Source organism: Spea bombifrons, chromosome 1, assembly GCF_027358695.1.
Source record: "Spea bombifrons isolate aSpeBom1 chromosome 1, aSpeBom1.2.pri, whole genome shotgun sequence".
NCBI lineage: Eukaryota > Metazoa > Chordata > Amphibia > Anura > Pelobatidae > Spea > Spea bombifrons.
Genome location: NC_071087.1, coordinates 24,151,087 through 24,174,278, shown reverse-complemented (window position 1 = coordinate 24,174,278; position 23,192 = coordinate 24,151,087). Strand labels below are relative to the sequence as shown.

Genomic DNA, 23,192 nt, shown 5'->3' with positions numbered 1-23,192 from the left:
TGCTTCCACTTTATTACAGTCAATTTGTAGTCATTCTAAATGGACATAATGAAGTTGAAAATAAAGATTATTGATAATCAATGTCACGTAGCACAAGACTAATGGTGTCAGTGAACCAATTAATCAATATGTGTGTGTATCTGGAGGAGTTGTTGAAAAATAGCCAGCAAACCTACATTAATTCCATTTGTGAGCATCATTAATACTAATGGGCTCCCATTACACAGTCTACAAAACCTTTTTTTTTTTTTTGCACCTTGCTGCATTTTAATATGTTTTCCTATTTTAGTGAATTTCTGAAGCTTTTCATATCTGTAAAATGTCCCTAAGAAACCAACAATAAAAAATTAAAAGAAAAACTACATAAAGACAGTTTTATTACTTATTTAAACATTGCTTGTTTGTCAGAACTGACAGATCTTTATAGCCTGCATTCTCTAGAAAAACTCAATATGTATTTGCCCAGTGAGTGGTACTTGTGGTTAGTTTATCACTGGTATATAGAGCATTTAAGATGTGTCAGCACTTAAAACATGTGAGATATTAGAGCATCTAGATATAGGTTTGCATTTCCTGAACATTTCCAGAGAGGTTGCTTCTGGGTGTGGGGTAGACTATCACCAGGGGCATGAACATCGGCAACAGCTACAATCTTTAGTTTAGTAGAAAGAAAGAAAAGAGAGAAGGGATAATAAAAGTAAGACACAAAGAAGAAGAGAGTGGAGAGAGACAAGGACAGATTAGCAATGGGGCAAGTGGTGCTTTTATCTGCATGGCCCTTGGTGGCAAAGAGGGTTTACCTGAAGTTGCCAGATAAATACACATGGTTGCACATTTTTTACTCACACAGCGTGTGGCTGCTTATATCCAACTGCACACTATGGGACTCAATGTGCTGATCTATTGATAATATCCACCCACCGGCCACTGGCCATTTTCCTGGTCATATATGATGTCCCAAGACTATTTATTGTTTGATTGTCAACCTGAATCCTGGATAGGTTGTAACCCGATATAGAAAGGATGATTACGTAATGATTAGATAATTATGGTCTAAATATTTCTAACACAGTTAAAGTGAAATGTATGGCATGAAAAAACAACAAAAAGAGAGGTGCAGTTGTGATGCTTTTGAGTGATGCTCTTATTTTTAAAGTAACAGAGATTCATATTATCCAATTCACCAGATAAATGAAAACAACATATTATTACCGTCTTCCTAATAAAATTGATACACAATTCTAAGTAACACACTAAATGTTCAATTAATGACCATTTTTAACTCCCTTAGTAAAATTAAATGCCCTGAAGCATTGAAAAGATTAAACCCAGTTTTTGTGTAACATATTTCTTAAACAGTTATCAAATTTTTACCACTTTTTTAAATATTTTACTATGGTATTCAGTTTCTCCTCACTTAATTTTCCTTCTAGATCTTTTGTTCCCCATGTATCTTTGCATTTAATGTTTGTTGTCAATTTTTAAATGTAATAAAGAATAAATAGTATTAAGTATTAAATGTTCTTTTAAAATATTGTTTAATAGCATCTTGGCATTAGGTTTGTTGAAATTGGAACCAGGAAAGATGCCATTAATCCAGTACTTCCATTTTCTCTTCACAGCGTACTAACTCCATACCATTAGATATATTTGTTAGTTTTCAAATATTTTTTTTTTTTATAAAAAAGTTCCGTTATCAACAACCATTTTCTTCTACTATATCAAACTAAATAAAAGGATTTATGAAAATGGCTTGATTTGCAAGTTAATCTAGCTCTGTCTCATATTTTAATAAAAGACAATGTACTATATTAATCTGTCATTTTTAGACTTAATTATTTAGTTTAACATTTAGTTAAACATAAATGACGGGCTGGAAATTTTACTTTCGAAACAAGATTATTCTATTTTCGCTGATTAAGAAGCTGAATTAAAATTGATTTTGAAGTGATATATAGTTATTAAGGAGCTAAGGAAAACCCAAAGACATTTGGTACAGATAGCAGCGGTGAGATATCTCAGGATTACTTTACATAAACACACACTCACTCTAACACATACTTACTCACATTACATACACTTACTCATACATATTTACACTGACACACACATACACACAAGGTACAGTAACACATACACACTCATTGGACTGGCCCAATTTGAAGAATTTTGGACTGGCCAGAGTAGCAAATGCCCCTCTGCCCATGGGCAAACTCGCTCATGTTCACTAATTTCATAGCAGTCTTTAATATATTCTAATCGTAATATAGTAATATAATCTAATTTAGTACAGCTTATTCGTATCTGCTAACACATACTGTTATCCACACCTATATTATTGTAGATTGTTTCTAATTTGCGGCAAAATCTGATATAGATGGGCATTGCAATTATTAATTAGAATAAAGTATGGCGTTATATTTGATGCAGCTTTTAACTCAATTGATCATCTTTTAGGTGAAAAATATTCTTAATACTCACACAATACCAATACATGAAACCAGTACTCCCAAATAGAGACAAAGAAATAGAAACAAACATATAAATGTATATTATTAAATCATAAATATATTTAATAATGAGCAATGTTTATATAACATTAAGCTAGGCATACGTTAAACCATATTATCCCAGCAAAATTGTTTTTTTTTTTAATATAATTTAACCCAAAATGCAGAAAGATTAAATGTGATCCTGCAACCAGGTGGACAATACAGGTCTACATAAATCCCATTAAAGAGGAAAAATATATATAGGTAGTCATCAGGTAGCTGTGATTTAACCTAAGTTTAAGACAGTTTTTATATGAAACATTTTTTACTGGTTTTAAGATCACCTACAGTAATACAACCATTCAATAACAAGATTACCATTTTGAGTACATTAATTTTATCTTGAAAATGTTACAATCCAGAGACTGCATATGTAAAAAATATATATTTCCAATGCTTTAAAATTGTAAGCTATAAGATTCTATTAGTATGTAGCACAATTTTAATTATACATAAAATATAGTTCCTGTACATGGCTTCCATGAAATATTAATGTTTAGATGACTACCCACAGTTTTTGTTCCATTGAGTGCTCTATATTTTATTATATATTTATTTTATTTTATTATATTTTATTATATATTTATTACAATTTAAGTTAAAAATATAGGTTTTTAATACAATATAACTTTGAGCCTTATGTTTTACTGGACTGTACCAACAATTTTCATGTGTATTGCATTTAATATTTGTAAATGTACTGTAACAATGACAAATAAACCATGTGATTTAAACCACAAGAATTATTATAACTACATTTTTAAAACATGTTTTTCCAGGACAGTGGATTGCTATTACAATCAGACAGGAATGTAACATTGAATGCAAGAAATCAGAATGGGCAATTAACTGGCCAAATGACAGTAGGTGAGTATTTCTGAAAATGTTATAAATGTTTTTGCGTGCTTTCAGTTTTAAAAACACTATGAAAATGTATGTGAAATTATGGTATATCCGAGGTCCAACCTACATGCGGCTGTTTCTCCCGCATCCTTGACACAGACAAGAATGTGCCTGATGCACGCTCTTTCACTTACACTCTCTGACACACTCTCTCAATGTCTCTCTGCCATCTCCACCGACGGCTTCCATTCTCCTTTGCCGCAGCTTTGTTTCTTCTCTGGCCTCTCTTGTTCTTCTGTCTTTTTTCTTTGTCCGCCTTTCCCAGGTATCAGCTCCATTAACTAGGCTTCCCAAAGAACTTCCTCAAATGGGAGGAACATCTGAACGCAGCCTCTTTTTCTTCGATTAGAGGGCAGAGACTATCCCCATGGGCCTTTTACGAACGTACTCCAAAAGGCCAGACTATTGCAGATAGATTCCTGGAGAAAGAGAAGCTTCCGCATCTCTGTTTTTTTGTGAAAAAATAATTGCTGCCTTAGTTACTAAATCAACTAATTGGGTTACATTTAGACACACCCAGGCATGATTGCTGCCAGCCCCATTGAATCTAACCATCAATTAAATAGAACCTGTCTTGCAAAGTAAAGTAGGCTAAAATGTCTCAAAAAGCATCACATAATGCTGTGATCTAAAGAAATTCAAGAACAGATACAAAACAAAGTCATTACCATCTATCTGTTTGTAAAGGGTTACAACACTATTCCTAAGGTTATGGGATTCCATAAAAGAGTATATCAAGGACTCATCCAGGAGGTCAAAAAAAGAACATGTAAAAAACTAACATCCGTTTGTGACCTAAAGCTCATGCACTCTTGGGTTATACAGCAAGACAATGATCCACCTCTGAAAGTCAAAAGAAACCAAATTAAGGTTTTGAGATGGCCTTGTCAAAGTCTGATAGAGATGCTGTAGCATGACCTTAAAAAGGCAGTTTATGGTTGAAAAGCCTCCAATGTGGCTGAATTAAAGCAAATCTACTATGAAGAGCAGGTCAAAATTCCTCCACAGCAATGTAGGACACATTGCCAGTTATAGCAAACATTTGGTTTTGATAATTTCTTTACCTTGAATAAATAAAAAGATCATTTAAAAGCTGTTTACTCATGTTGTTTTTGTCTTTTATTAAAATTAGTTGGATAAACTGAAAAAATTCAATGGGGCAAGTAAGCAGAAAATAGAAGAAATCTGGGAGGGGGCAAATACTTTTTCACAGCAAAATCTCAACTCTTTTCTGACAGAAGTACTAGCTCTGTTGTGGTAAACACTCTTGTTGCTAGCATTAGAAACAAAGTAACTACACAGATCATTATGTCTTAACGTAGAAATTAAAATCAATCACTCAATCTAAAAAATAACATTTCCCAAATAGTATCATCATGTGCACCAAGCCCGATATGTTTCATACTAAAGTACTGAATCAAAGGCACACCCCAGCATGCCCCAGAGTAGGGATAAAGAGGTAAATCACGACACCCAGATTTACTTCTTTATCTCCCTAATTTCCATGAGAGCCGGGCAGAGCAGGATGAGTTTCTTGTGTGTGTCTGTGTATGTATGTTTGTATGTGTGTCTTGGTATGTTAGTGTCTGTCTGGGTTTATATGTGTGTCTGACTAGGTATGTTAGTATGTGTGTATATGTAAATATGTGTGTGTTGGTATGTCAGTGTGCGAACATGTCTCTTTGGGTATGTTAGTGTGGTTGCCTGGGTTTCTTAATGTGTGTGTTTGTAGTTTAGTATGTGAATATGTCTTTGTTTAGGTATGTTAGTGTGTGTCAGGGTATTTGTCGGTGTCTGAACATGTTAGTGTGTTTCTGGGTATTTTAGTGAAAGTTTGCAAATTTAATGAAAGTATCAGAATTCATACAAATCTCCAAAAACCAGGCCAGACCCCATGAAACAGATGAAAACAAACCAAAAACACTATGGATTTTTGCAGACTTTTTCAATCCCACTCTTCACACTCTCTGAATGCCTCCCTACCTTCTCTTCCTACCACTTCCACTTCTATGTTTCGCAGCTCCCCTTCTGTGTTTCATATCTTCTTGTTCTTCTCTCTTCTTTTTTTTTCCTTCTTCTTTTTTCTTCATCTGCATATACGTGGACATAAGCTCTTCCGACTGGAAGTAGAGGACAGCATCAGAAGCTCTACCATTTTACCCTAAGATAACCCTGTGTAAAGTTCTGCCCAAATGGTGCATCTTCTTCTAGTGACATGCTCTCCCTTGATGTTTTGTCCATCGGCTCAAAATTTCAATAATAATTCAGGCCAACACATGTTCAAAAAAGTCCTTTTAAAAATGTAATATATTAATTTTTAAAAATTGTCTATAGGCTTATTTTTGATGTTGTGCTTAAGGAACCACTATTCATTGTTAGATAAACATTTATAAATAATGTATAATGGAATAACTAGAACATCAAGAATAATGGATGTTGGAATGAAATATTAACTAAATAAACTTAGTTGGCTTGCTCATTTTCATCTACATGTGATTCTTCCTGCAGATATTGTTTTCTTTTTTCAAAAGCTAGCTCTAAATCAAATTGTATAACCAACCATTATTACTAAAATGTTAACCCTTTAACTTCATGAAAATAAAAAACAAATCGTTATATGTGCTATCTCCTCAGACATATGTTACTAAAACTGTCATTTTTAAATTGAACCCCTTACATGTTATCCAAAACATCCAAAATCTTTAGTTTAGATAAGAAAAATAAATCTACATCCTTATCATGGAGAAAAAAGTTCTTTGTGATTTAAAAAAAATAATAATAATAAATATATTCAACAAATTTGAGGGTGAACTCTTTTTCTATTGAGCAGGTAGCCCTGTTAACAACTTCCTTAGAGTCTGTAGAATGTATCATTAAAAGCCACATAATAATGTGTTAATTGGGTTAATTATACTCTATGCTACTCTTAATAACTGACATCACAGTAACCATTCCATATCTATCTATCTATTCATCCATCCCTTGGCAAACCACAGACTTTTCCAATGTTTTAATGAGCTTCACGGCATGTGGTCATTATGGATTCTGCACATATAGAGATTTGCATACAATTAAATGAAAACATAATTACTTGGGTGATCTCATTGGTAAGGCAATACTTGTATATTCAGGAGATATGAAAACGTGATCTTTCCAATGCACAGTATTAGAGTTTTCATCTAATTATTCCTTTTATCTACATACCGATAGCTTAATCAAGTTTTTGAAAGTCCATAAAAAGATTTTACTACTAAATTTTCACCTTTTTCTTCTGACATTTAGACAGATCATTAATTTTGGCGTTTGCCATTTTGCAAGTGAGTAGTTGAAAGGCATAAAATGAACTGGAGATTTCATAAAATAAAATTTTGTAGGCTTATTGCATAAATTCTAAACACATAATTGAAAATGAAGCACTTTCAATTAAAAAATAAAGTCTATTTTATTAAAAGGCTTTCAGGGTTTTTTTTTTGCAATACACCAAGGCCGTGTGCTTCCGAATAATAGAATATACTTTTACTTTATTGACTCCTGCTTCAAAGTAAATACAAGCATAACGTATTAAACCATATATGAGTAAATATAGACGTTATGTGCCTGCAGCTCTTTGTTTCATCCTGTCACCTGGTATTGACTCAAAGTGTTTTACATTCTGGTCATTACCGATATATTTTGTGCAGCTAGAATTATAAATCTATAGGGCTCTTACAGTATTTTAATTATGTGACTGGTAAAACTAGTGCATTTCTTTATATTGGGGTTGTTTGTTTATTCCTGATTATATTTGCCAGATCTATAAAAAGCCTTTTCAAGTTATATCTGCTAGAAGAAAGAAAATTTACAAATTTTCATCTGTCTCTTTCAATCTTCATTTACCGTTCTTTTTAAGAGGTTTATAGAATATATATATTCATTTACAAATCCCTTTTTGTTTAAAGAATTAACAATATTGCTTATAAAATAGTGATAAAAATTTTGGTTTGACCATTTACTGCTACCGAGTACAAATGTTCCTCGTTATCTTGTGTCACTGTATCTGCTCTAGAAAGCATAAATCATTTGGGAAGAAAACGGTAGCATTGATCACTGTATTAAGTGTTCATAAAATCCAACATATTGCACACCTGTCAAACCCTGATCAATGCCATATTGGCTTCTATTTATTGCCACTAATTAAATGCATCATACTTACGTAACACAGTACATTAAAAATATAATTAAATGAATGAAGGCACATATAATTCTAATGAACTCAGACATGTTTAAGCTAATGTCCTTTTACAATGGCCTGGTATAGCTTAGCATTGTTACCTAATGTTTATCAGCATGTTTGGTTCAACATGCGTTTTGCTGAAGCCACCACAGTCTTGTTTAGCTATAGATAATGGCTTCGCCTAAAACTTCATTTGTGGCATATGAATACACAGACTTACTTACCAGTGCTTATACATATTTTCTGTTGTGGATGTGATTCTGAAACTTCATATATTTCTACTTTTTATGGTGTGATTGTGCATCTCATCTTCCACATGTTACTGTTGCATTCTTTATAAGTTGGTGCTTTCACTGCTTGGCACATCACAGTTGTCCTCAGTCTTCAGTCCTCAAAAGATGCATGCTGCTGTCATTGCATTTATTTACATTGTATATATTGGACTTCTAAGAAACAACATCATAGACAGCAACAGGAACAGCATGAACCGTTTAGTAATACAAACTACTATATTATATATTATAATGTATGTGTTCTATTGTGTGTAGCAGAATAAAACATATTTTCATTCTTATGCTTTTCCTCTAAAGACTTACCCAATTGTGTCATGCACAACATCTGAGTGTGGGTGCTGGACCTCCATTACTATGTTTATCATCTGGGCCAGGTTTTGGAGGAGACTCATGATGCAGTCAGATATAACACTCAGCTGCTCACAGCTCAAAGAGAAGGCTAAATTGCCAATGACACTGACATTCAATATGAGCATACCTGGGAACTTTCTAGAAAGTAAGGGGAACCTGCCATAGATCAGGGACTTTATGCCAGATGCCTGGGAATCATCTATTCCCTTAGAGACTCTGGTTAAACCCAGCAATTTCCAAGATATGAATATGAAATGGACATGCTGGATTGATGCTCTGTGAATCACCTAATCGCTCCTGCTCCTGGCATTCAGGATCTGGACTACAGTAGCCTGCACCCACCCAAACTATATACTGTACTTGGTTCACTAAGAAGTTGACTAACCAAATTCAACTTCGGTCACATGCCATTTCATACCACGTCTGAGTTGTTTGTGAGGGCATTGAGTGCTTTTGACATTTAATTTTGAAGGTTATAGCAGAATGCACGTGAAGATATGCATGGCCTTGCCTGTGATTTACAAAATTACCCCCCACTACATAAAAATATAAAAAACAGAATCCCTAAGATCTAAATTAACAAATGGGGTTAAGAATGAACCCTGTGCATGATGGGGGTAATTCAATAACCCTGAGGGTGTATATGTCCCTTTATACCACCTGATGGGATAAGAGGTTAAATAATCTTAAAAGCCCTGGGGGGGGGCACATATCCCCAGCTGTGTCTCCGGCTCGCCCCATCCCATTCCCTGTGGATGAGGGAGGATACAATTCTTGTCACACCTTATATAAATGTGGAAAAGTGAGCAACAGTCTAAGAATCTAAAAAAATATATACCAAAGGATTTACAAGACATAAACACTAAACAAAAGTTTCTAGGAGGCAGCTTTAAGCAAATGAGTAGCCTAAATACAGTTATTTTAGGGTTAATGGCAAAATCAGTAGGAAACTTTATGCACGGTTCTTAAACTTCATGGAACATCACTTAAGACTTTCTGAACTAAAAACTAGAGCACAACACAAATTTGAAATTACTATGTAAGTGTACTAATGCTTAGATGAGATAACATACATTATATGGATAACATGTAGTCTTTTATTACATTTTTCATTACATTTTATTTATAGACTGTCAGCAGATGCTGTAGTGCTCTTATAATATGAACGAACGAAAGATAACAATTAGGGTTGAGAATATACAAAATAAACAATAATGTTATAACACACTGGTATTATAGGTGAACCCCACTCTTGTGAGCTTACGATTTATTAGGGGGTGAGGGGTTATGAGACAGAAGACAAGGTAAAATATAATGCCAAAAGATGCCAGCAGCCCGTGTAATTAAAGGAGCTACTGACAGTCCAGTAGGTTTCACTGTGCCCAGCTTCTTTTCCAAAGAGCATTAGAAAACTGCAGGTATTGTGAGGGCCCACCAGTATCCTTCCAGCGCCATTACACATGTTTATAAAAATATACTGTATATTTAATTTGGTTTTATTGCATAGAAAGCTGTCCTTTGCTGTTGTCCTTGCTACATTGCATTTTGTTTTTACTTTAAAATGATTTAGGTATAAATGCCAGTATGCCTCTAAAACATTGTTATACACATCTGGCTATATATGGCATTAGCATTCATTTTGCAAAAAGCGCCCGGGAAGTTGCAGTGTAAGGCACTAAAATATTCTACTACCGAAGCTCATATGAAAAATCAATAGTGTGAATGAAATAGCCGTCACACAACCACTGCTGGCAGCCTGTTCTTCCAGTTTCTGAAATTCCATATGGCATTTCATTCATCTGGTGGTGGTACCATAAAGGTCATTTTAAATTAAACCCACAGAAATGGCAGTGTTATTGCTGGCTACAAAAACAACTTGAGAGTTTATGCAAAGTAGCATACAGAGAAAAAGGGAAAGACATTCCTCACGATTGTACCTGTTTAACACTATATTGTTTATAATAATATTTCAACATAAAGGGGAAATTAAATAAATTGGATTTACTGCAGATAACAGTGAAATAAACCAAGCAAAATGAGTATTGAGTAAAATGGAAGCATGCATACACAAAAAAGTTTTAACAACTTTAAAACATTAAACAGGGTAAATTGGAATACAGTAGTAAACACTAAATCTCATGGAGCCAGTAGTTTTCTGCCCAGACAAAATCAATAAGTTAAATCATTTCATAAAGAAAATGTTAATGGTTATCAGTAATTATGGTAACAGATCAAAATCAAGGGTTCCAGTTCATAGTTGTCTCCAGAACCATTGACATTGGTGCTTTTAAAAGTGTTATACAACTGTATATAGTTAACTTTGCCCTTAAAAGTATCATCCTTAATGAAAGAATAGGCCATTTAAACATTTAGCAATCAATCCTTTAGGCCACAGATCAAATTAACAATATAGAGAAAGGTATGTAGCTGCACAGCAATTATTCATCTATTTTCTCTTGAACATTGCTCATGGGCTTCCCATTTACTTTTTTCTATTAAGGGGCAGAAGCTGTAGAAGCACAGTGTAAAAGATTTGAGGTGAAGTCAAACGAGGATGGAAGGATGCTGTTTTCTGCCGATGAGGAGGAAATCACCATTGGTGCTGATAGACTCAGAGTAACAGGTAAAACAATGTTTGTAAAATTGTATTGGGGGTGACTAAGATGCTGATTCTCAAATGTTAAAGTCACTTGGCAGCAAGTCTAGGATGCGAATCCAAACACTCTGACCTGGTGTAAATGGATGCAATGGAATCAATCCAGCTCCGCTGAGTTTCAGGTCTTCTACATGCTGAATTTTGCATATAGACAGGATAATCATGGTGGCAGAAATTCATGTTTAAGATGGACCTAACTTTCTCAGCTTTCAGGCCTCAACTAAGCCGTAATAACTAAACAATTAGATAAGTAAGAATTGCATTGTATTGGCTAAACTAATAGCTAATAAATAAAACTAATGGTCAAGGTTCTGTTCCACTATTACAAATCATTAAACTCTCTATTATATTTGAGGGGGAAACTTAGGAGATATCTCATCTTATTCCTCTCTATAAAGGTTGAATCACAAGCTATTTAACATTCTTTGGTAACAAAGTAGTAGTGCCTACCTTTGTGCCACATGGCAATTATGTATTACAGGTAAGCTGAAACCTCTCATCATGCTAAAAACCCTGTGTTTCCCCTGTATAAAGTATAAGTAAATTGGTGGGATTTCTTTGATGATTTCACTGTGCAAAATTAACACAGACAAATTGTTCTGATAAAATGTTACCTTTACCTTTGAAATATGTAAATAGACCCAAGAATGAATGTAGGAATCTCCCTAAACAGCACAATCAGTCACCGACTAATCCAAGAAAGGGGTAGGTAGTGGAACTGGATTAGTTCACACAAAGGCAAATCGCTTTTACTTTCCAAAATGCCACTATGTGGTTGAGCCTCTTTTCAGTGTCAAAGTACACATTCATATCTGATGGCATAAATTATGCATTTATATTCAATGGATATTAGTAGCCTTCTATGTGGATATGAAATTGAGATTAATGAGGCCATTATAATATTAATTTACCTTTATCTTAAAATATACTTTTCTTCATATAAAATGTCTTTTGGAGCCATATTGCATAACTTGACTTTCAACAACACAGTAAATGCCATTAATTAACCTCAAGATAATATGTTAATGGAACTTTGACTTCATATTTAGAACAATAATAGGGTTTTGAATATATGACTTAATTTACATTAACATTAATTAGAGATTAGCCCAGAGTTGTTTTAAAGAGCATACCAAAGCATGTATTATATTGATGCATATATTAAATTGTTATGCTTTATACAAAAGATAAATTCAAACTATATCAAATATATATTTTTTTCAAATGCAACTCTGTTAAAGGTAAAGTCTCTAATGTCCCTTTCTACGTTGTTTATTTTTAAATTGTGTTAATTTACATTAAGGTTTAGATTTGCGTGTAGTCATTTTTTCTAATTTTTTAAATTTATATTGAATGTTTAAAAATTAAAACAGATTTCAGGTTCTCACACTACATACACATTTGTTCTACATACATTTCATGGAAGTCAGTAGATAGGAGACTGAATCCTTTTAACCCCTAAAATGATACATAATGTGCTATAACACATAATAATATTATCTGCTCACTAGGATGCAATCTCAACTAATAATAAACCAGAATAAAATCAAATGTTAACATTATATACAGTCTTCTTTATCAGTATTCCATACATGATATACCGTATTTGCTCGATTATAAGACGACCCTGATTATAAGACGACCCCCAAATCTTAATATTAATTTAGGAAAAAAAGAAAAAGCCTGAATATAAGACGACCCTATAGGAAAATTTTTTTACCAGTAAATGTTAATTCATTTAAACAATTTTTTTAATAAAAGCTATGCTTGAGAAAAATATTTTGGTTTTATTTCCTTCTATTTTCCAACCTGCCCCCCAGTTATGCACATCTGCCCCAGAAGTGCCTTATACCCCCTATATGCCACTGTGCCCCATGATATGCCTTTTAACCCTCTAAATGCCACTGTGCCCCATGATATGCCTTTTAACCCTATATGCCACTGTGCCCCATGATATGCCTTTTAACCCTATATGCCACTCTGGCACTTAGAGGGTTAAAAGGCATATTATGGGGAAGAGTGGCATATAGGGAGGTTTAAGGCATTTCAGGAGGCAGAGTGGCATTAAAGGGGTTAAAAGGCATTTCACAGAGCACTCTGCCTCCAGAAATGCCTTACACCCCCCATTTAACACTCCCTCTCCCTCCTCCAAACGTACCGGTGCTTCTGAGTTGGGGGGGCGCATAACACAGGAGGGTCCAGGTCCCCTGCATCTGAGCCCCAGGTGCTTAGTCCAGGCAGCATGTAGAGCTCCACGCGAATCGCATAGAGCTCTACACGCTGCCCGGACTAAGCACTGGGGACTCAGAAGCACCGGTAAGTTGGAGGGGGGGGCGATTGTATCGTGTAGAGCTCTACGCGATTATATCGCGTAGAGCTCTACACACAGCCCGGACTAAGCACCGGGGACTCAGATGCACCGGTAAATTGGGTCGGGGGTTAACACAGGAGGATCCAGGTCCCCTGCATCTGGGTCCCCAGTGCTTAGTCCGGGAAGCGTGTAGAGCTCTACGCGATTGTATCGCGTAGAGCTCTACACGCAGCCCGGACTAAGCACCGGGGACTCAGAAGCACCGGTAAATTGGGGGGGGGTTAACACAGGAGGATCCAGGTCCCCTGCATCGCTGCGGGGGATCTGGATCTTAGTCTCATAATCAGACCTATTTGAGGTCTGATTATAAGACGACCCTGATTATAAGACGAGGGTTATTTTTCAGAGCATTTGCTCTGGAAAAAACCTTGTCTTATAATCGGGCAAATACGGTAAGTTGCTATGTTGCCTGGGTAGAAAATTCAACTGTTTATTTTAAGCTAACAATAAAGGTGTTGACCATACCCTGTAGCATACCCAAATGACTGATCTTTTAATAATGTAGATTATACTTAATGGTATAATAAATTGCTGTGTTTTATTTGTTTTGTATTTCTATTTGTAAGCTATTATCCTTTTTTTTACCTTGTCAAGTGTAGGAAATATGTGATTCAGAAATAGTTGCTGGGCATATTAACTGTTTTTCTGCCAACCACTTTGTGCTATTTTAATAATTATATATTGCTTACTTTACTGTCAAGCAAATTTGTTGGCATTGCATAAATAATAATAATATTTCAGAATTTATGATGTTATTTGATTTAGTTTATACCAAAGGGCCTCCTTTACATGCAATGGCGTTTTCCAGAAAATGTTTTCTTTTTCTATTTTTTGTCACGTAGAAGTAGTTAGGAGACACCGTGGTCAGGTAGGACTCCAGGACAGAACAGGTCAAACAAGCCGAGGTCAGGTTTCCGGAGAGCAGGATAGTCATATAACGAGCCGAGATCAGCATACAGGAAAACAGGATAAACGTAAACGTAGCCGAGGTCAGGTATCAGGAAAACAACGAAGTCAGACAAGCCGGGGTCATACACGAGAATACAGGATCAAAGCACTATCTGGGTACTAGCACAGGGCATAGTCAACCATCAGAAGGCTATGCAACATAGAACTGAGCAGGTTTAAATAGTGAGCCGCGGGGGAAGTATGAATCTCCCGCCAAAACGTCATGACGTCACTTCCGGTGTCCTGGATTCGCGGCCATTATGAGTGTGGCGTAACCTCCCTTCATATAGCCCTGCAGTTCGCGAGCGCTGGTACAGGACGTCGTGTACCCGGAGGTCTGCCTCTCCTGCGCGGCATTTCCGAGGACGGCAGCGGTAGCGACTGTGCGGTGGAGGGTGGTCTCCCTCTCCCTCGTGGTGGCTGCTGCGGAGGTGGCCGTGCGTTGGAGGGGGGTCTCCCTCTCCTGCGCGGCCCTTCCGAGGACGGCAATGGTAACGGCCGTGCGGTGGAGGGAGGTCTCCCTCTCCTGCGTGGCACTTCCGAGACGGGCAGCGGTAGCGGCTGTGCGGTGGAGGGAGGTCTCCCTCGTGGTGGCTGCTGCGGAGGTGGCCGTGCGTTGGAGGGGGGTCTCCCTCTCCTGCGTGGCGGCTGCTGTGGCGGTAGCCGTGCATTAGAGGGGGGTCTCCCTCTCCTTCGCGGCGGCAGTTGCGGCAACGTGGGAACCGAGGATGGGTAAGTAACATTTTTATTGCAAAATGACATATCATTCTACAAACAACAGGAATGGAATTACATTATGTTTCAGAATCTTAACAAGTCCAGGTACAAACTAAAATAGATGTTGTACTTGAGATCCTCTTCAAGGCGCCAAGGTACTGTATCCTCTCCAAAAACATAATCATTTATTCAGAACTGCTGTTTTGTTCCTTGTTTTTTCTAGGAAAGACATGTATCACACATTGACATGAAAATAAGAATTTATGGTGTAATTTTTTTTTTTTTTTTAATCAAGGTCAAATTCTTTGACTTAATACAAATACAATACAATCTCACTTACTTTGAAATATTACACAGTTTGAAAATAGCTAATTAAACTGGGGGAAATGTCTCTTAGGGAATCTTCACTCAAGATTAAAATAATCAAAAGATTATCAGAGGATACCACAGGGAAACGGCATGAGGTTTGAGATTTTTTTTTAAAGCATGTCAGCATGTAAAAGTAGTTATAAAAACATAAGCCAGCAAAATTAATTTTACCCAGTGTAATTTTTTGATGCGAGGTAAACTTTAAGTCGGTCAGTGCTGAGTTAAATGTCTTTGTCAGGCACACACAAACAAGGCAAGAACTTAAAATGTCCCTCGAACAATGAGTTACTGGTATCTGGTATCAAGAATACCTTTAGAAACTGGTGAACCATTAAAAGTTCTTGTCGGGAATAACCTAAAAAAAGTAATAATAAAAATTTGAAAATGTTTTTGTTATGTATCCACTTTACCAGTGTATATACTAATCTAAATGCAAAATGATCACAAATGTTACGTAGAGCTCATTAAACCAACAGCTTTTAAATACATACTTTGAACTAATGAATGGGGAAAAATCTTCAATAGCAAGGGATTATTATGTCTTACTTGAATTCTATGGTCATTTTTAATAAACTTATGCTTTCTTCATTGTTTTTAAGGTCTACAAATTAGATACCTCTGATTATGATGTAGATAACTAGGCTTCAAAGCAATGGTGGAATTAAGCATGGGTGTAGAATTTATATCAACACGTATTTAATATGTGTGGCCGCACTCTGTGAGTGTATAAGAATGTAACAATGTGTGGCCGTGTATACCCAGAAGGTGGCAACATGCAAACAATTCAGCAGCCACTGGGCTTAAAGTGCCAGGGACACGTAGTCACCCCCCAGTCTGACCTTGGTCAATGATGAAGAAGAGGAAGAGGTGTCTTTCTGCTCCTGCATTTGTAACCCCCAGTTAGACCAGGCCTGCTAAATCTATTGTTGTTGCACCCCTTGTAACCCCTACCTTAACAATACTGTTATAGGGAATGTATGCAGTGTTACAGTCTTTCTTCAGAAGCAGAGTTTATCAGTGAACTGAGCTCCTTCTTATTATTTTCTCTTATTTTTATAGTGCCAACAATTTACGCAGCACTTCATGCAATATATATATATATACAAGGGGTATGACAAAACCAGAACTGACAGACTAAGACAAACGAATGCATTAGGTAAAGAGGGCCCTATTCACAAGCTTACTTTCTTAGACATTTATCAAACACTCTGCTGGATATAGTTCCAAACAGATTGTTATCCCCACTGAATTACAGTGAATGATGATTCACAGCAACTACTGTTAAAATGAATTTCTTTTTCAGGATTATTCCTGAAGTTTTCAACATGGTCTGAGTCAGTATGTATAGATAAGCAAATTATCCTTACACTTTGTGATGCACTGCAATTGGTTAAAAGCAGCAAGATACAGTTTTATGCTGTTCTTTACGTAACTCAATGCTTTATTGGGTTTCAGCAGAATGTTCACTGCATTGCAGAAGAAGAGTGTGTTAAACAGATACACTAGTAAATAAGAGACATGTTCTTCTTATAAATGAAGATATTTAAGGAGCACTCCAGCCATATTTCAATGTAAAACACATATTGTGGTCCATTTTACATGAAAACTAGTACATTTTACTGTATGCAAGTCAGTGCAGTCTTCCTTTAGTTATTGGAGTTAGATAAATAGACTATCCTGGCTGTCTCTACTGATGGTTCAATGACTCTAAATCATTAATAACTAAAGAATGAATGCACAAATCTGCATTTTAAAATAAAATACAGTTTTGGGATCTAATTAATCCCTATTTTTTTTTACTAAACACTACTTGTTATTGTAAAGGTTTTATTTTTACAATGCCGGATCCTTTTGTGACTCCCTAGTGTCAAAACGATTAAAAAAAATCTAAACCTAGTAAACGTAGCTCATTCTGCTAAAAGTAGTCAAAATGAGTCTTGATATTTGGCTAAAAGGTGTCACATATAGTTTTAACACAGGTATGGAATATAAAAGATCATTGGTAACAAAGATGCAAATAGATACAAAGGGATAAAATAATATATATATAGTGGATAACATAGATTAATTTGGAACTTTATGGGAAAATTGTTTTTATTCTAAATAAAATTTGAAATCACTAAAATAACCACATTGATATGTGGGCAACCAATAGTATTCTGGATTTATTTTAATGACAATATGTTTTCGCACCATATGGCTACAAGCATTGACAGGCTTCACTGGATGTATAATTCCTTCTCTCCATCCTCCTCTTCTTTCTTCCAAGCCTTAAGAAAGCCATTCATAAACATTAAAATATATGACATGTAAAAGCACATTTTACAACACATTTTCATCTAAAATGCTTTAAAAATGGAAGAAGGTTTTGGACACCATGAAAGTGGTAATAATTCCATGCATGTGGCGTGGGTAATTATATGAATCATAGTTAATGAAACAGAACCATGGAATAAGAGACTAATGGCTCTGTTAATACTTTCCTGAAGAAGTGTGCTGTATTCTAATCTTCCGCTTTACTGCACAAAACTTGGGTCTGTCAAGTGACTTATTACTTCATATTTACACACGTTCAGGCAGTTTGGTCCAGATACTGTTTTTTTTTCCCAAACACATTTTGCCTATATTACTTATAATAAATAAAGAAGAAAAATAAAATTGTCTTCTGTCTGCAAAACAATAAAACATCTCTGGCAACCATCAGAAAGATGTTTTCATAAGCACAATCCTGACACAATCTTACATGTGTATATTTTTCTTGCTTTTCATTTTGAATATTTAATTATTTGTCGAAAAAGAAAATACAGATAAGGGAATTGCCTATTAAATATATGATGGTATAATTACAATACATGTGTGTATGTAGATATTATTTCAAAATCATTCTTTATTTAGTCGGTTCCATCATTTTGTGATTCTGAGTAGAAAGATATACACTGTTTTTACATAACAGACATTTATCACTACGTTTCTACGTTGGTGGCATTTATGCCCCTTGATATCATGTCAAGCCATGCTGCTTGGGGCAAGAGTGCTGCTGAGGGCAGATGGGCTGATTGTGTCTTCCTAGCTGGCCAATTCATGAAACGGTGCTACAAGAAGCCTGATCATCCATTAACTAACATCCTCTCCCTTGCTGAGCCTATGCCAGAATATACCACTATAAACAGTTTAAAACAGATTATTCAAGACATGGCCAAATATTAAGGTTAACACAGGATACATTATACTTACACAGCTGCACAAAGTTGTAAAGACTTATCTAGAAAAAAAATCAGCGTAATATGCTGTACTGTTTTTGTCGACTAAAGAACATTTTTTATTTCACGTAATTATTCTCATGAATACACACATAACTGTGAGAAATATAACTTGGCTTGACTTTTACATGTCACTTTGCCAAATTGTGTGCCAGACAATAGCTTGATGATTTATTATGGGTCTGTGCTAGTTCTTTTGTTTAAATAAAAGACTGCCCAAATTTAGGTGAGAGCCTCCAGTATATGCTTTCTTTTCCAAAGGCTCGTTATGTGCCTTTGTTTGCCGTGCTTGGCCCTGTCAGGTGTTAGCATAATTGTTAAGGATGTCAGTATGGGGTGTGATACATATTGTTATTACATGAAAAATCACAGGCTTTGAAACAGGCATCAAGTCTTATATTTCCTGCTGCATTCTACATTTTTGGTAAACATACTCCATCATCACACATTTTTATATAATTCTCTTTTTTGTGTGGTATGTTTTTCATATGATTTCATATGGCTCAATGTATACCACAAACATGTGGCTTTTGTACTGTATTTTGGCCAAAGCACATGACCTTATGTGTCAAGGCATCCCGTGGGATACGAGAGAGAGAAAAAACATGTTACTTATGTAACATGAAATTATTAGTCTTGTAGACCAAGTACATATTTGAGGCTTTACACGCCCATGTCAAATAATTAAATATGGCTAAATCTCATGTCAATGCATTCAAGCACAGTAAATTTGGGATTGGGCAAAGACTCATCTTTACATTAATTGGTTTTAACAGAGGAGATTAACATGGTTTGTGATTCAGTGATCTGTCTAAAATTAAATCCTCAAGCGTAGAACTAGACAATGGGCACAAAAAAATGGCACCATTAAAGCCACAGGAAGCATTTGAACTTAACCTATTCAATGGGTTGCATAGAAAAATAGCACATGGTAAATATATACATTGCTTATCTATAAGGGCTATAATTGAGATAATATTGTTTTTGTTTCTTCTAGGAACTGAGGGAGCAGTTTTTGAGCACTCTGTGGAAACACCACACATAAGAGCAGGACCTTCTCAAGACCTCAGGTACATTATTATATTCATTATATTCACCAGTCGACTACTGATAACTGCTATTACAAATTTATTATTACATAGTGGAAAAGTAGTACTATGTACACATTGTCCCTTTTGGGATTGTATGTGCACAAAAAGGAGAGAAAACTTGCCTCCCATTTTGGTTCTAGACTACTCTTGCAGTAGGATTAGGCTGCAAGATTTTCCTCTGCAATGGCATATAAGAGCTAATGTTTGAGGCAGTTTTGAGTGGGGGTGCAACCTTATTACAATAAGTGTAGTCCGTTCATGACTGAGTAAGTCTCATAACATTTTCTATGTAATTACTCCCATTGGGAATTGGGTTCTCACTAAGAGCCAAGATGAGTTCAGAACCGGACATCTGTGTTCTCTGTGCATATCGTTTTATCAAACTCACCTTAGTGACAAGGTTCAAGGAGATGGCAGTATGTTAGGGGAGTAGGGATAAAGATATAAGTCCCAACTTCTGTTTATTGTGAGTGTCTAGGTTTGTGTGGTAGTGTGAATGCCCATTCCGAGGTCAAGCTCTGTATCCACCTCTGTGTAAATATAGATTAAAATGTGTCCTCAGTTGTGAAGATGCTCCAGCCTGCAGCTGCACCTTACAGAGCACTCCTGATTATTTTACAAGGAGTTAAAGACGGTAGCCGACAATAATGTAAATAAAATCCATGATAGATGTACCTATCACATGATAGATGATCCCTATGGACAACTAACAAAGCATATTGTCCATATCATACTGCATCAGCACTGGCTTACTACTTAGTAAGTATTTCAGCTTGTCATGGTCGCTGTCCCTGTGGAGTGGCCATTATGCCCAGTTAACTACAAATATCAAAATAACCAACCAGTTTGCTGGTGTGCTAAAGTTCTAATGTGACTATCCTGGTTAAATTGGTTTCTTGTAGTAGTTATGCAGTGGCATAAAAAATGCAACTAGATTCTACGCAACATAGCATTAAAAGGAAAATATCTAAGAACCAGGCAGTTCTCCTGTTATGAGATGTGGAAAATGAAGGGCAAAATGTTTGTTCATGTGTTATTCATGAAGGTCTAAAGAGAAATGTCAATCTAAGACAAACATTCACTGGATTAGCTTGGAAAGAAATCTCTGCTTTTTTATTGAATGCATTTTCAGGTCTATATGCATTATCCTGCCATCCACAATATATTCAATGTCGCTTTGAGGTTGTTGCATGTATTTGTACAGCAGTAAATAGTAAAGGTTAAATTGTGAAGTGAAAAGTTAAGCCTGGTAAAAGAGTGATCTGCATTAGGGAAACGTACTGAATCCCGAAACAGCTTTTTAAATTGGCGCTTAGTAGAAGGTAGCCTGGTAGAATAATACAAAATGTAATGTTTAACAATAATACCTACTCCGAGATGCTGCCCTAGACCTGACCCAGGCCAGTGTCTCCAGGTGCCCAGATCAGAGATCGCCCTTTTAACTGACAATTAAGCATTTAATGACATTTAAATTCAAAAATGATCTATGCTTTATCTTTGGTGCACGATCAGCATACACAATAGTATAAGTAAAATATAACAATTATAATAATTTACAAATTATCCTTTTTAAATGAATGCCCCCATTGTGGGTGTATGGTATCCTTGTCCATGCCATCATTTGACTTCTAAACAATTGTCATCTGACATGTAATTTTATTACCCTATAAGTAATGATATGTCACCTCAATCACCACATATCATGCCACATTATCTTTTCAGAAAGAGTTTGCTGCGAAATAATGGGAGATTGTCCCTAGTATTTTTTTTTTCAAGCGATTCATATGGGTTAAGTTATTACTTGAGCATTAATATATAGTTTTTCCCCTTTTACGTCCTCTTTCATATTAGTTTCCAGACACTGAATTTTTCATATAGTGTGCAAATCTGAAATCACAATGCTAATAAAGTCTCACTTTTTCATAAAGTAACTATCATTAATAAAGTAGTAGAATAGCCCTACTACTTAGGACAATAAACATATAAGAAACAGAATTACAGAATTAAGTATTACAGTAATAAAAAAAATCTGTATAAGTAAGCGCCAGAGGAGGAGAGAGGAAAGAAAGAAAAGGTAGGATCTGAAAAAGATGATTGTCACTCCAATGAACTGTTCCCAAATGTTCAAGGACAAAGAAATACAGTAAAAATTTATTGGGTGTGAGTGCTGGTAGGAACAACTAGACTGTTGAAATTGAAACAGTCAATTTTATAAACTATTTAAAAAAATGTAATTCCATAAAAAGGTACAAAATAGCTGTTATTAGTTAAAAAGTTGCAGCATAATGTTTCTGACTGATGCTGTAAACTGTCACCAAAAGTTAAAAAACGAATAGGTTTTGCTGACATGGCTTCTTCAGAGGTACATAAATGTAGTTGCAGCATACAATATTTGTTGTTTTAATGACTGTGTTAATCAAGGAACTGAAAAAAGTCTGTTCAATTTCATTCAGATATAATTTTTTTTATATAAAAAGTGTATAAGATGTGGACCCGTAAGTAGTGTTGGTGCAGCATCCGTTTATGGGCTCAGGTGAAGGCTGGTCTACCAAGATGGTACAGGTGACCTATTAAATTGACTGTTTTTTTATTTCAATTGTCTAGTTATTCCTACCAGCACTCACCCCAAATACATTTTTAAGTGTTACAGTACAAACAAAGTTTTCACTGTAACTCAGATGTAATTATTTAGTATTAAGTAGTGAAATGTCTTGGCAACTGTCTGCTTTGTGAGTTAATGCACAATAAGTATAGATTTGTGTGTTCAGTTTAATTATGTGTGATGTTATTGTCCTCATCTGTGAATAAAAATCAGACTGATTGCATAACCTTTAGTCATTATGACTAAAAAGCAAATAAGAAAAAACATAAGCACAATTTTAAAAGCTTGTTTGAGAAAGTTAGCAAACAATGCCTGGCAATTAATTTAAAGGATTGCCTTTAATAACTTCACCTAAATGCCACTACAAGGGTCGGTGGAATCAACATGAGACATTTGTATGTCTCCAAGTCTCCTCATGTCTCCGACCCCCTGCTTTGAACTTGAAAGAGCAGACATAGGAGGATATCCACTGTACAAAAGTAGTAATTGGAGAATTCAGTACCATATTTCTTTAGAGATCTCCTCTCATACTACTCTGTTTACAAGATCATAAATCTCATCTTCACTCCAATGGGATCCCCATTTAATCTAAGAATACCATGTTTTTTAACAAAACTATTATTTTAACTTACTTTCACCTAAAATTTGCATCTCTTATTATGTAATATGTAAAGTATATATTGCTGTTCTCAGGCTGATATGGCTATTGCTTATTTAACTCAACATACACCATTGCAAATGTTTATTTAGTGTATTCAACTGTAAAGATAGATAGTGGCATCACATTTAAGAGAGCCAGTAACATATGGATGAGGAGCCTGTACATGTACGGGCTTTGTCATTAAGGGGTTAAGAGAGTCAGTAAC

At 35.5% G+C, this 23,192-nt stretch overlaps 1 protein-coding gene across 1 annotated transcript in view; it reads left to right on the top strand.

Annotated features, from left to right (window-relative positions):
* SGCZ (sarcoglycan zeta) overlaps positions 1-23,192 on the top strand; it is a 331,004-nt gene that overhangs the window by 302,716 nt on the left and 5,096 nt on the right. Inside the window, exons 7-9 of the mRNA XM_053458748.1 lie at positions 3,332-3,419; positions 10,813-10,935; positions 19,631-19,703. Of these exons, the coding sequence (XP_053314723.1) occupies positions 3,332-3,419; positions 10,813-10,935; positions 19,631-19,703 (284 nt within the window). The remainder of the gene's footprint in view (positions 1-3,331; positions 3,420-10,812; positions 10,936-19,630; positions 19,704-23,192) is intronic.